This window comes from Zosterops lateralis (genome assembly GCF_965231275.1).
Source record: "Zosterops lateralis genome assembly, chromosome: 35".
Lineage (NCBI taxonomy): Eukaryota > Metazoa > Chordata > Aves > Passeriformes > Zosteropidae > Zosterops > Zosterops lateralis.
The window spans coordinates 1,329,457-1,342,704 of record NC_139795.1 but is presented as its reverse complement, the minus strand read 5'-3'; the positions used below and the strand labels follow the sequence as shown (position 1 = coordinate 1,342,704).

At 47.0% G+C, this 13,248-nt stretch overlaps 2 protein-coding genes across 2 annotated transcripts in view; one reads left to right on the top strand and one right to left on the bottom strand.

Annotated features, from left to right (window-relative positions):
• The window catches only part of VPS52 (VPS52 subunit of GARP complex), a 30,878-nt gene extending 25,473 nt beyond the window's left edge, over positions 1-5,405 (bottom strand). The window contains exons 1-5 of the mRNA XM_083881678.1: positions 5,323-5,405; positions 4,906-4,958; positions 4,024-4,099; positions 2,785-2,852; positions 1,477-1,652 (exon numbers count right to left, since the gene is read on the bottom strand). Of these exons, the coding sequence (XP_083737804.1) occupies positions 1,477-1,652; positions 2,785-2,852; positions 4,024-4,099; positions 4,906-4,958; positions 5,323-5,395 (446 nt within the window). The 5' untranslated portion in view covers positions 5,396-5,405. The remainder of the gene's footprint in view (positions 1-1,476; positions 1,653-2,784; positions 2,853-4,023; positions 4,100-4,905; positions 4,959-5,322) is intronic.
• An 88-nt stretch (positions 5,406-5,493) lies between these two features.
• Positions 5,494-12,221, top strand: RPS18 (ribosomal protein S18). The gene is made up of 6 exons (XM_083881677.1): positions 5,494-5,641; positions 7,071-7,169; positions 7,946-8,032; positions 9,208-9,309; positions 11,308-11,399; positions 12,054-12,221. The coding sequence occupies exons 1-6, from the start codon at positions 5,639-5,641 to the stop codon at positions 12,127-12,129; spliced, it is 459 nt and encodes a 152-aa protein (XP_083737803.1). The 5' UTR covers positions 5,494-5,638; the 3' UTR covers positions 12,130-12,221.
• Positions 12,222-13,248: the final 1,027 nt, after the last annotated feature.

Here is a 13,248-nt window from a genome sequence, read left to right as displayed (position 1 = left end):
ACCAGAAAATGGGAAAATTCTGTCAGGAAATGGGAAAAAAAAAACACATTGAAATCCATTGAAAAATGGGAAAATCCCATTAAAGTCCAAATAAAATCCATTGAAAAATGAGAAAATTCCATCCAAAAAATGGGAAAATCCCATCAAAATCTCATCAAAATCCCACCAAAAAAAGGGAAAATCTCATTAAAATTGCATAAAAAAAATGGGGAAATTCCCATCAAAATCCCACCAAAATCCCACCAAAATCCCATCAAAATCCCATCAAAAAAATGGGAGAAATCCCATAAAAATCCATCAAAAAATGGGGAAATTCCGTCAGAAAATGGGAGAAAAACCCAAAAAAATGGGAAAATTCTGTCAAAATTCACAGAAAAATAGGAAAAGAACCCACCAAAATCCATCAGAAAACACGAAAATTCCATCAGGAAATGTGAAAAAATCCCCATCGAAATCCATCAGAAAATGGAAAAATCCCATTTTTTTTACCTTTTTTGTCCAAATCCCCATTTTTTAATCCTAAATTCCTGTTTTTTGTTCCTGATTTCCCCTTTATGGTCCCAAATTCTGATTTTTCACTCGCGAATTCTCATTTTTTACTGCAAAATCCCATTTTTTTTGCCCTAAATTTCCATTTTTTATCCCCAAACCCCATTTTTTAAGGTTTTATGTCCCAAATTCCTACTTTTCATTCCCAGAGCCCCATTTTTTAATCCCAAATTCCCATTTTTTGCTCACGAATTCTCATTTTTTCACCGCAAAATCCCATTTTTTCATCCCCAAACCCCATTTTTTTTAGGTTTTTTCTCCCCAAATCCCATTTTTTTGTTCCCCAATTCACCTTTATAGTCCCAAATCCCCATTTTTCCTCCCAAAATCCCCTTTTTGCTCCCAAATCCTGATTTTTCTTCCCGAAATTCTGATTTTTTGCTCCCAAATTGCCAATTTTTGATCCCAAAATCTCATTTTTTCACCCCAAACTCTCATTTCATTCCCCAAAATCCCATTTTTTAAGGTTTTATGTCCCAAACCCCATTTTTCATTCCCAAATCCCCATTTTTGCTCCCAAATTCCCATTTTTTAATCCCAAATTCTGATTTTTTGCTCCCAAATTCCCATTTTTTGCCCCAATTTTCCATTTTATTCCCCAAACCCCATTTTATCAGGTTTTTTTGACCCAAAATCCCATTTCTGTTCCCAAATTCCCTTTTTTTCTTCCAAATTCCCATTTTTAAATCCCAAATTCCCATTTTTCATTCCTAAATTCCCCTTTTTGATCCCAAATCCTGATTTTCTGCTCCCAAATTCAGATTTTTTTCTCCCGAATTCCCATTTTTCACTCGCGAATTCTCATTTTTTCACCGCAAAATCCCATTTTTTTGCCCTAAACTCCCACTTTTTCCTCTCTAAACCCCGTTTTTTTTTCTTTTTTCCCCCAAAATCCCATATTTTTTATTTTTTCTCCCCAAATCTCACCTGATCATGTCGGGGGGCACGACGAGCTCGTCCAGGAGCCCCCCCAGCCTGTCCCTGACCTGGCGCCGGTTCCGCAGCCGCAGGTTCATGGCCCCGGCCTGGCCCTGCAGCGCCCGGATCTCCCAGCTCAGGGAGCTCAGCGAGCTCTGGAACGAGCCCAGCATCTCCTCCATGCGCTGGGAAAATATTTGGAAATATTTAGAATTTTTTTGGGATTTTTTGGGATTTTTTTCAGATTTTTTTTCGGAATTTTTTGGGATTTTTTTGGATTTTTTTTGGAATTTTTTTGAATTTTGTTGGCATTTTTAAGGCGGTTTTTTTGGGGCAATTTTGGAGCATTTTTAGAGGATTTTGGGGCTGGTTTTAGGAGGTTTTGGGGCCATTTGGGGACAGTTTAGAGTTTTTTTGGCAATTTTAGGGGATTTTTTGAGTAATTTTGAGACATTTTTGCGGCAATTTTAAGGCGGTTTTTTAGGGCAGTTTTTGGGCACTTTTAGGGGATTTTGGGGCTGTTTATGGGAGGGTTGAGGACATTTGGGGACTTTGGGGACATTTAGGGACAATTTGGGATTTTTTTTTGGATTTTTTGGGGCTTTCTTGGGGCAATTTTAGGGTTTTTTTTTGCGTATTTTTAGGGCGTTTTCTGGCAATTTTAGGAGCATTTTTGGGGATGTTTTGGGCTGGTTTAAAGGGGTTTTACTGACATTTGGGGACTTCAGGAACACTTTGGGGACATTGAGGGACAATTTGGCATTTTTTTGGGATTTTTTTAGGATTTTTTTGGTTTTTTTGAGGCTTTTTCCGGACAATTTTTGGCCTTTTTTTGGCAATTTTAGGGACGTTTTTAGGGGAATTTTTGGGCTGTTTTTAGGAGGTTTGGGGGCCATTTGGTGCCATTTTGGGGCCATTTTGGAGCCATTTGGGGACACTTTGTTGCCACTTGGTGCCATTTAGTGCCACTTTGGGGCCATTTAGTGCCATTTTGGTGCCATTTGGGGCCATTTGGTGCCATTTGGTGCCACTTCGGTGCCATTTTGGTGCCACTTGGGGCCATTTTTTGCCATTTAGGGACAATTTGATGCCATTTTAATGACATTTAGTGCCATTTTGGGGCCATTCGATGACATTTAAGACCATTTTGGGGACACTTTGCTGCCATTTGAGGCCATTTGGGGCCATTTTTGGCCATTTTGGTGCCATCTTGGTGCCATTTTTGGCCATTTGGTGCCATTTAGTGCCACTTTGGGGCCATTTTGGTGCCATTTGGTGACACTTTGGTGACACTTGGTGCCATTTGGGCTCCCTCACCTCGAGGATGGCGTCGCAGGCGCTGATCTGGTTGTGCAGCTCCGCGATGTTCTCGCTCTCGCGGATGTCTGACACGTCAAGGGACACCTGGGGACACTTGGGGACACTTGGGGACACTTGGGGACACTTGGGGACATTGGGGACACCTGGGGACACCTGGGGACACTTGGGGACACTTGGGGACACTTGGGGACATCCAGGGACATCCAGGGGACACCTGGGGACACTTGGGGACACTCAGGGACATCCAGGGACATCCAGGGGACACCTGGGGACACCTGGGGACACCTGGGGACACCCAGGGGACACTTGGGGACACTTGGGGACACTTGGGGACACCTGGGGACACTTGGGGACATTTTGGGGACACTTAGGGACACTTTAGGGACATTAATACACCCCAGGGACACCTTGGGGACATTTGGGGACACCCAGAGACACCCAGGGGACACCCAGGGGACACTTGGGACACCTGGGGACACTCAGGGACATCCAGGGGACACTTGGGGACACTTGGGGACACCTGGGGACACCTGGGGACACTTGGGGACACCCAGGGGACATCCAGGGACACTCAGAGACACCCAAGGGACACCCAGGGGACACTTGGGGACACTTGCACCTGGGGACACCTGGCGACACTTTGGGGACATTGGGGACACTTGGGGACACCCAGAGACATCCAGGGACACCCAGGGGACACTTGGGGACAGTTTTGGGGCATTTTGGGGGTCAGGGACACGTGGGGACACTTTGGGGACAATTTCAGAGAATTTGGGACCAATCTCAGGGAATTTGGGGCCAAATTTGGAGATTTTTGTGCCAAATTTTGGTGCGAAATTTGGGGATTTTGGGGGCAAATTTGGGGATTTTGAGGCCAAATTTTGGGGATTTTGGTGCGAAATTTGGGGATTTTTAGGGGCCAAATTTTGGAGGATTTTGGGGACAAATTTGAGGATTTTTGGTGCCAAATTTTGGGGATTTTCTGGGACACTTTGGGGACACCTTGGGGACATTTTTGGGGACACTTTTGGTGACAATTTTAGAGAACTTGGGACCAATCCCAGGGAATTTGGGGCCAAATTTTGGGATTTTTGGTGCCAAATTTGGGAATTTCGGGGCCAAATTTTGGGGCTTTTCTGGGACCCTTTGGGGACATTTTGGGGACACTCTGGGGACACTTTGGGGACACTCTGGGGACACTTTGGGGACACTTTTGGCCCATTTTTGGGAGGATACAGTCCTGTATGGAGGCTCTCTCCACCTCCTGCAGCTCCAGCTCCACCTGCCGCGAGTACTGCCGCAGGTCCACGCCCTGCAACCGAGTTTGGGGACATTTGGGGACACTTGGGGACATTTTGGGACAGCTGGGGACAATTAGGGACACTTGGGGACGTTTGTGGCCATTTTAGGCCATTTCTGGGATTTTTTGGAGCCATTTTGGGCCATTTTGGGGCTATTTGGGACCCATTTTGGGACGTTTCGGGACATTTGGGGACAGTTTGGGGACATTTGGGGACCCTTGGGGACATCTGGGGATATTTGGGGACAATTTGTGGCCATTTTGGGACATTTTGGAGACATTTTTGGGCCATTTTGGGATATTTGGGGCCATTCTGGGATTTTTTGGGACATTGGAGACATTTTGGAGACACTTGGGGACATTTGGGGACAGTTTGGGGACACTTGGTGACACTTGGGGCAATTTGGGGACATTTTTGGGCCATTTGGGGACAATTTGATGACATTTGGGGACCCTTGGGGACAATTTTGGGCCATTTTGAGACCTTTTAGGGGTGTTTGAAGCCACTTGGTGACATTTGGGGCCATTTGGGGACCCTTGGGGACATCTGGAGACAATTTGGGGACATTTTGGGGCCATTTAGTGACACTTTGGGGCCATTTGGGGACCCTTGGTGACACTTGATGAAATCTGTGACACTTTTAGACCTTTTTGGTGACACTTGGGGCCATTTTGGGGGCCATTTTCGGCCATTTTGGGACCATTTGGGGACCTTTGGTGACACTTGATGAGATGTAGGACATTTTTACACATTTTTGGTGACATTTTTGGGACATTTGGTGACATTTTTGGGGCCATTTGAGGGCGGGGCCACTCACGGTCTGCAGCGCCTCCTGCACCAGCGCGTCCTCCAGGTTCTCCTGGATGTGCACTGGGGGAAAAACGGGAAAAAATGGGATAAAACAGGAAAAAAACGGGGATAAAATAGGAAAAATTGGAAAAAAAAGCGGAAAAAATGGGAAAATTTGGGGAACTCCCCCCCGCCCCAAATGGTTCCGTCCGTTGTGGCCACGCCCCCTCCATAAAGCCACGCCCCCTCCATTGCCACCAATGGACATCCATATTAGGTCATGGTCACGCCCCCTTAGCACATCCCATACTGTAAAGCTCCGCCCCCTTAAAGACTCCCGGGTATTAAGGCCACGCCCCTTTTCAACTGTCCAATCCCGCCTCTTTATTACGCGTCAATCAATTCCTTAAGCTACGCCCCCCTCGAGGCCACGCCCCCTCCTCACCGTCCACCTCCTCCAGCTCCGCCCCCTCCAGGTCCAGCTCCGCCTCCAGCTCCGCCTCCAGCGGCGCCTCCATCGCCGCCACCTGCGCCACAACAGCTCCGGTTACACCCCCGCTCCCTCCTCCACCCCAAAAACCTCCCAAATCCCCACAGAAATCCCCTAAAAAACCCCAGAAATCCTCCCGGGATCCCCCAAACCTCCTCCGCTCCCGCCACTACCTCCGCCTGCGCCGCCATCTTGCTGACGCAACGACGTCGGCGCGTGACGTCACTTCCGTCTTCTTCCTCCCCGGCAGATCCCCGTGTCGGCCGCAGCCATGGTGAGGTCCCGGCCGGGATCCGCCGCCATCGGCGCTCGGGGAGGGCGGCGGGCGGCGGGAAGGGCGCGGGGGGATGACGGCGGCACCGGGGGAGGCGGCGGGGCGGGAACGGGGCGGCGGCGGGCGGCGATGGCGGCGGGAGAGGCGCGAAAATCCGACCCCCCCTCCCCGGGGTGTCATGGCGGCCCTCGGGGCCCTCATGGCCCGAAGTGGCCCCGAAGTGTCGCCGAAATGCCACAAAACCGTAAAAATGTCACCGGGGTGTCCCCAACCCCCCTAAAAATGTCACCTGCGTGTCCCCAACTCCCCTAACAATGTCACCGGGGTGTCCCCAACCCCCCTAAAAATATCACCGGGGTGTCCTCAAGTCCCCTAAAAATGTCAAAAAATGCCCTGAAGTTTTCTTCAAATTCCTTTAAAGCCGTTTTCGAGTCGATGTCCCCAAATGTCCCTTCAGTCTCTGGTGATCCCAAATGTCTCTGATGTTCCTTTTGTCCCCAGTGTCCCCCTGTTGGGGACAATGTGAGAGACTTTAGGGACACTTTGGGGACAGTTGGAGGAATTTGGGGACACTTTGGGGGATTTGGGGACACTTTAAGGACTATTTAAGGGACTTTAGGGACAGTTTGAGGGATTTGGGGACACTTTGGGGGACAGTTTGAGGGATTTAGGGACATTTCGGTGGCCTTGGGGACTTTGTTGTCACCTTGTTGTCACCTCGTTGTCCCCTCAGTCCCTGGCCATCCCCAGTGTCCCCTCACTGTCCCCAGTGTCCCCTCAGTGTCCCCAATGCCCCAGATGTCCCCAGATGTCCCCAATGTCCCCTCACTGTCCCTTCTGTCCCCCCAGTCCCTGGTGATCCCCAATGTCCCCTCACTGTCTCCAGTGTCCCCAATGTCCCCTCACTGTCCCCTGTGTCCCCGCAGTCCCTGGTGATCCCCAGTGTCCCCAATGTCCCCTCACTGTCCCCATTGTCCCCTGACTGTCCCCCGTGTCCCCGCAGTCCCTGGTGATCCCCAGCTGTCCCCTGACTGTCCCCAATGTCCCCTGACTGTCCCCGTGTCCCCGCAGTCCCTGGTGATCCCCTGACTGTCCCCAATGTCCCCTGACTGTCCCCATTGTCCCCTGACTGTCCCCGTGTCCCTGCAGTCCCTGGTGATCCCCAGATGTCCCCTCACTGTCCCCACTGTCCTCTGACTGTCCCCAATGTCCCCTGACTGTCCCGGTGTCCCCGCAGTCCCTGGTGATCCCCAATGTCCCCAGCTGTCCCCATTGTCCCCTGACTGTCCCCAGTGTCCCCTGACTGTCCCCATGTCCCCGCAGTCCCTGGTGATCCCCAATGTCCCCTGACTGTCCCCAATGTCCCCTGACTGTCCCCAATGTCCCCAGCTGTCCCCAATGTCCCCTGACTGTCCCCGTGTCCCCGCAGTCCCTGGTGATCCCCGAGAAGTTCCAGCACATCCTGCGGGTGCTCAACACCAACATCGACGGGCGCCGCAAGATCGCCTTCGCCATCACCGCCATCAAGGTCACACCTCGGGGACACACGGGGACAGTCTGGGGACAGTCTGGGGACAATGGGGACAGTCTGGGGGAATTTGGGGACAGTTTGGGGACAGTCTGAGGGGTTGAGGACAGTCTGGGGACAGTCTGAGGGGTTGGGAACAGTCCGAGGGGTTTGGGGACAGTCTGGGGGGTTGGGGACAGTCTGAGGGGTTGGGGACAGATTGGGGGGGTTTGGGGGCAGTCTGGGGGGTTTGGGGACAGTCTGAGGTGGTTGGGGACACTTTGGAGTGGTTTGGGGACACTTTGGGGGGTGTCGAGGAGTCTTTGGTGGCCTTGGGGACACTGCCACCTCACTGTCCCCTCCCTGTCGCCTCATTGTCCCCTCACTGTCCCCTCCTTGTCCCCATTGTCCCCCTCACTGTCCCCTCATTGTCCCCATTGTCCCCACTGTCCCTTCCCTGTCCCCATTGTCCCCTCATTGTCCCCACTGTCCTCTCCCTGTCCCCATTGTCCCTTCCCTGTCCCCATTGTCCCCACTGTCCCCTCCCTGTCCCCATTGTCCCCACTGTACCCTCACTGTCCCCACTGTCCCCATTGTCCCCACTGTCCCCACTGTCCGCATTGTCCCCATGTCCCCTCACTGTCCCCATTGTCCTCACTGTCCCCTCACTGTCCCCTCACTGTCCCCATTGTCCCCACTGTCTCCTGTGTCCCCAGTTGTCCCCTCACTGTCCCCATTGTCCCCGTTGTCCCCATTGTCCCCTGACTGTCCCCTGACTGTCCCCATTGTCCCCTCAGGGTGTGGGTCGCCGTTACGCCCACGTGGTTCTGCGCAAGGCCGACATCGACCTCACCAAACGGGCCGGGGAGCTCACCGAGGATGAGGTGACACTTGGGGACATCTGGGGACATTTGGGGACATTTTGGGGACACCTTGGGGACAATTCCATGGAATTTGGGGTCATTTTAGGGTGGTTTGAGGGGATTTGGGGCCATTTTGGGGTGGTTTGGGGTGGATTTGTGGCTGATATCGACCTCACCGAATGGGCCAGGAGCTCACTGAGGACGAGGTGACACCTTGGGGACACCTTGAGGACATTTGGTGGCACTTGGGGACACCTTGGGGACACTTAGAGGACAATTTGGGGGGGTTTGGGGTGGTTTGAGGGGATTTGGGACCGACATCAACCTCACCAAATGCACCAGGAGCTCACTGAGGATGAGGTGACACCTGAGGGACAATTTGGGGACACTTGGGGACATTTTGGGGACAATTTCAAGATAATTTGAGGGGGTTTGGGACAGTTTTGAGGCAGTTTAAAGGAATTTTGGGGTTTTTTTTGTGCTATTTCAGCCATTTTTGCTCCAATTCAGGTGCAATTTTTGGGAATTTTGCTCCAAATTTTGGGATTTTGTCCCTGTGGGGGTTTGGGGACACTTTGGGAACACTTTGGGAACATTTTGGGCTGAATTTTGGGACATTTTTTTAGTGAATTTTGGGGCATTTTCAGTTCCATTTCAGCCATTTTTGCTCCGATCCAGTTGCAATTTTCGCCTTTTTTTCCTCCAAATTTTGGAATTTTTTCCTCCAAACTTTGCCCTTTTTTCCCCAAACTTTGCTCTCACTGTCCCCTCTGTCTTGGGGACATTTGGGGACACTTTGGGGACACTTTGGGCTGGATTTTGGGGCATTTTTGGTGAATTTTGGGACATTTTTCGTTCCATTTCAGCCATTTTCTCTCCAATTCAGTTGTAATTTTCAGGTTTTTTGCTCCAATTTTTGGGATTTTTTTCTCTGTGGGTTTTTGGGGGTTTTGGGGACACTTTGGGGACATTTTGGGTTGGATTTAAGAATATTTTTGTGCATTTTGGGACATTTTCAGTTCCATTTCAGCCATTTTTGCTCCGATCCAGTCACAATTTTCGCGTTTTTTTCCTCCAAATTTTGGGATTTTTTCCTCCAAACTTTGACCTTTTTTCCCCAAACTTTGCTCTCACTGTCCCCTGTGTCCTGGGGACATTTGGGGACCCTGGGTGACCCCCTTGTCCCCGTTTTGCAGGTGGAGAGGGTGATCACCATCATGCAGAACCCGCGGCAGTACAAGATCCCCGACTGGTTCCTCAACAGGCAGAAGGACGTCAAGGATGGGAAATACTCCCAGGTCTGGTCCCCTAAAAATGTCCCCAAAAATGTCCCCAAATGTCCCTAAAAATGTCCCCAAATGTCCCCTCACAGCTCCTTTTTTTCCCCATTTTTTCCTGATTTTTTCCCCATTTTTTCCTGATTTTTTTCCAATTTTTCCTGATTTTTTATAAATTTTTCGCGCCTTTTTTTTCCTTATTTTTCCCTTTATTTCCCATTTTTTCCCCCATTTTTTTCCTCATTTTTCCTGGTTTTTTTTTCCCTCGATTTTTACTGTTTTTAACCTCACTTTTTTCCTGGTTTTTTCGCATCATTTTTCCCCATTTTTCCCTCATTTTTTCCTGGTTTTTTTTTTTCTCATTTTTCCTGTTTTTTTCCCTCATTTTTTTTTCCTGTTTTTTTTCCCCTCAATTTTTCCTGGTTTCCCCCTCATTTTTTTCCTGTTTTTTCTTTCCCCATTTTTCCTGTTTTTTTCCCTCCTTTTTTCCTGTTTTTTTTCCCCCATTTTTCCTGGTTTTTTCCCTGGTTTTTTTTTTCTTCCCTCATTTTTTCTTGTTTTTAGCCCTCATTTTTCCTGATTTTTCCCATCATTTTCCCCCGTTTTTTTCCCTCATTTTTTCCCAGTTTTTTCCCCCTCATTTTTTCCTGTTTTTTTTTCCATTTTTCCTGTTTTTTTCCCTCCTTTTTTCTTGTTTTTTCCCATCATTTTTCCTGTTTTTCCCCTCAATTTTTCCCATTTTTTCTCTTATTTTTTACTGTTTCTTCCCTTCAATTTTCCCCATTTTTCCCCTCATTTTTTCCTTTTTTTTTCTCCAAAAGTGTCCCCAAATGTTCCCTCACAGCTCCTTCTTTTTCCCCATTTTTTCCTGATTTTTCTCGATTTTTTCCATTTTTTCCTGATTTTTTCCCCATTTTTCCCGATTTTTTTTCAATTTTTCGCGCCTTTTTCCCCCCAATTTTCCCCCTTATTTCCCATTTTTTCCCCCATTTTTTTTCCTATTTTTCTCCCTTTTCCCTATTTTGCCTCCATTTTTCTCCAATTTTTCCCTTTCATTTGCCCCCAATTTTCCCATTTTCCCCCCAATTTTTCCAGTTTTTTTTTTCCTATTTTTCCATTTTTTCTCCCAATTTTTCCTCTTTTTTTCCCCCATTTTCCCCCAATTTTCCCCATTTTCCCCCAATTTTCCCCATTTTCCCCCAATTTTTCCTCCTTTTTTCCCCCAATTTCTCCCAATTCTTCTTGTTTTTTTTTTCCCCAGTTTTTTCTATTTTCCCCCCCATTTTTCCCCATTTTTCCCCCATTTTTTTCCCATTTTCCCCCCATTTTCCCCCCCCAATTTCCCATTATTATTCCCCCCCCCCAATTTTCCCAATTTCCCTGTTTTTCCCCCCAATTTTCCCTTTTTTTCCCCCCAATCTTCCTGGGATTTTTTTCCCAATTTTTCAATTTTTTCCCCCCAATTTTCCCTTTTTTCCCAATTTTTCTCCTTTTTTCCCCCATTTTTTCCCAATTTTCCATTCCCCCCCCCCCAATTTCTCCCGATTTTCCCCCCAATTTCTCCCAATTGTTCCTCTTTTTTTCTCCATTTTCCCCCCAATTTCCCCCCATTTTTTTCCATTTCCCCCCCATTTTTTCTTCATTTTTTCCCCATTTTTTCTTCATTTTCCCCCATTTTCCCCTTTTTTTCCCCAAATTTTTCCCCATTTTCCCCCCTTTTTCTCCCATATTTTCCTCCTTTTTTTCCCATTTTCCCCCATTTTTTCCCATTTTTCCCCCATTTTTTCCTCTTTTTTCTTCCATTGTTCCCCCATTTTTTCCTAACTTTTCCCCTTTTTTCCCCTCCAATTTTTCCTTTTTTTCTCCTATTTTTCCCCAATTTTTTCCCTTTTGTTCCCCCATTTTTTCCCAATATTTTTCCCCATTTTCCCCCCATTTCCCCCCCAATTTCCCACTATTATTTCCCCCCCCAATTTTCCATTTTTTCCCCCAATTTTCCCATTTTCTCCCCAATTCCAGGTCCTGGCCAACGGTCTGGACAACAAACTGCGCGAGGACCTCGAGCGCCTCAAGAAGATCCGCGCCCACCGAGGCCTCCGGCACTTCTGGGGGTAAAAACAGCAAATTCCGGAAAATTCCGGGGGTTTGGGGACAAATCTGGGGGTTTGGGGGGTAAATCCCAAATTTTGGGGGTAAAAATGGGAATTTTGGGGATAAATCCCAAATTTTGGGGGTAAAAATAGGGATTTTTGGGGGTAAATCCTGAATTTTGGGGAATAAATCCCAGAATTTTAGGGCTGAATTTGGGAATGCTTAGGGCTAAATCCAGGAATTTTGGGGGTAAAAACCCAGTTTTCGGCAAAATTCCCCAAAACTGCCCAAAGCCACGGGAATTCTGGGGATAAATCTGGGGATTTGGGGGGTAAAAACCCGATTTTGGTCAAATTCCACAAAATTGCCCAAAACCATGGGAATTCTGGGGCCAAATCCCGGAATTTTGGGGCTAAATCCCGATTTTTAGGGCTAAATCTGATTTTTGGGACCAAATCCAGGAATTTTGAGGCTGAATCCTGATTTTTGGGGATAAAAGCAGCGATTTTGGGAAAAATCCCCATTCCCAAATTCCACAAATCTGGGAATTTTGGGGGTAAAAACGGGAATTTTGGGGCTAAAAATGGGAATTTTGCGTCAAAATCTGGGAATTTTGTGTGTAAATCCAGGAATTTTGTGTGTAAATGTGATTTTTTGTGTTTTTCTCTCCCCAGCCTGAGGGTCCGGGGCCAGCACACCAAAACCACCGGGAGGCGCGGACGCACCGTCGGAGTGTCCAAGAAAAAATGAGCAGAAAAATGGAAAAAACGGGAAAATCCTGAAGGAAAAATGGAATTTTGGGGTCGGAGAGAAAATTCCAGGAATAAAATGTGGTTTTTGGAGTCGGAGTGTGGAGTTTTGGGGGAAAAATGGGGGAAAAATGGGAAAAAATGGGGGGAAAAATGGAAAAAAATGAGGGAAAAACCAGGAAAAAATAAAGGGAAAAAACAGGGGGAAAAAAAAAAAGAAGGAAGAAAACAGGGGAAAAAAAAGAGGGAAAAACAGGGGAAATTGAGGGGGGAAAAAGAAAAAAATGAAGGAAAAAACGGGGAAAAAAAACCAGGAAAAAAATGGGGGAAAAATAAGGGAAAAAAATGGGAAAAATGAGAGGGAAAAAAACCAGAAAAAATGAGGGGAAAAAATAAGGAAAAAAAAAAGAAGGAAAAAAAAAACCCAGGGAAAAAAAGAGGGAAAAACCAGGAAAAATGAGAAAAAAACCAGGGAAAAATAATGGGAAAAAACAGAAAAATGAGGGGGAAAAATGAGGAAAAAACAAAAAAAAAAAAGAGGAAAAGACCCAGGAAAAATAAGGGGAAATAAACCCGGGAAAAATGGGAAAAATGAGGGGAAAAAAACCAGAAAAAATAAGAAAAAAAACTGGGGGAAAATTGTGGAAAAAATCGGGGAAAAAACTCAGGAAAAACTACACAAAATGGACTAAAAAATGGAATTTTTTTGGGAATTAAATGGATTTTTGGGGATCAAAATGAGAGTTTTTATGGGATTAGAGGTTTTGGGGGAAAAAACAGGAAAATATGAGGAAAAAAATATGAAAAAGGGATAAAATGAGAGAAGAATTAAAGGAAAATCAGGAAAAAAACCCAATTTTGTGAGTTTTGGGTTCAGAGATGAAATTCCGGGAATAAAATCAGATTTTTTTGGGATTTGGGAATGAAAAATTGATTGTTTTGGAATTCTAAAGGATTTTTTGGGGGATTAAAAAGAGATTTTGAGGGTGGGAGGGGATTTAGGGGGCAAAGAAAGTGAATTTTTAGGGAATAAACCTCAATTTTCGGGCAATTAAAGCAACATTTTAAGAAACAAAATTCGTGAATTAATTTCCAGAAAATCTGGGTGGAATTTTAGGAA

Coding starts and splice junctions, on each gene's coding strand:
- RPS18 (XM_083881677.1), top strand. Junction 8,033..9,207: donor GGGAGCTCACCGAGGATGAG/GTGACACTTGGG, acceptor CCCGTTTTGCAG/GTGGAGAGGGTGATCACCAT. Junction 11,400..12,053: donor GGCCTCCGGCACTTCTGGGG/GTAAAAACAGCA, acceptor TTCTCTCCCCAG/CCTGAGGGTCCGGGGCCAGC.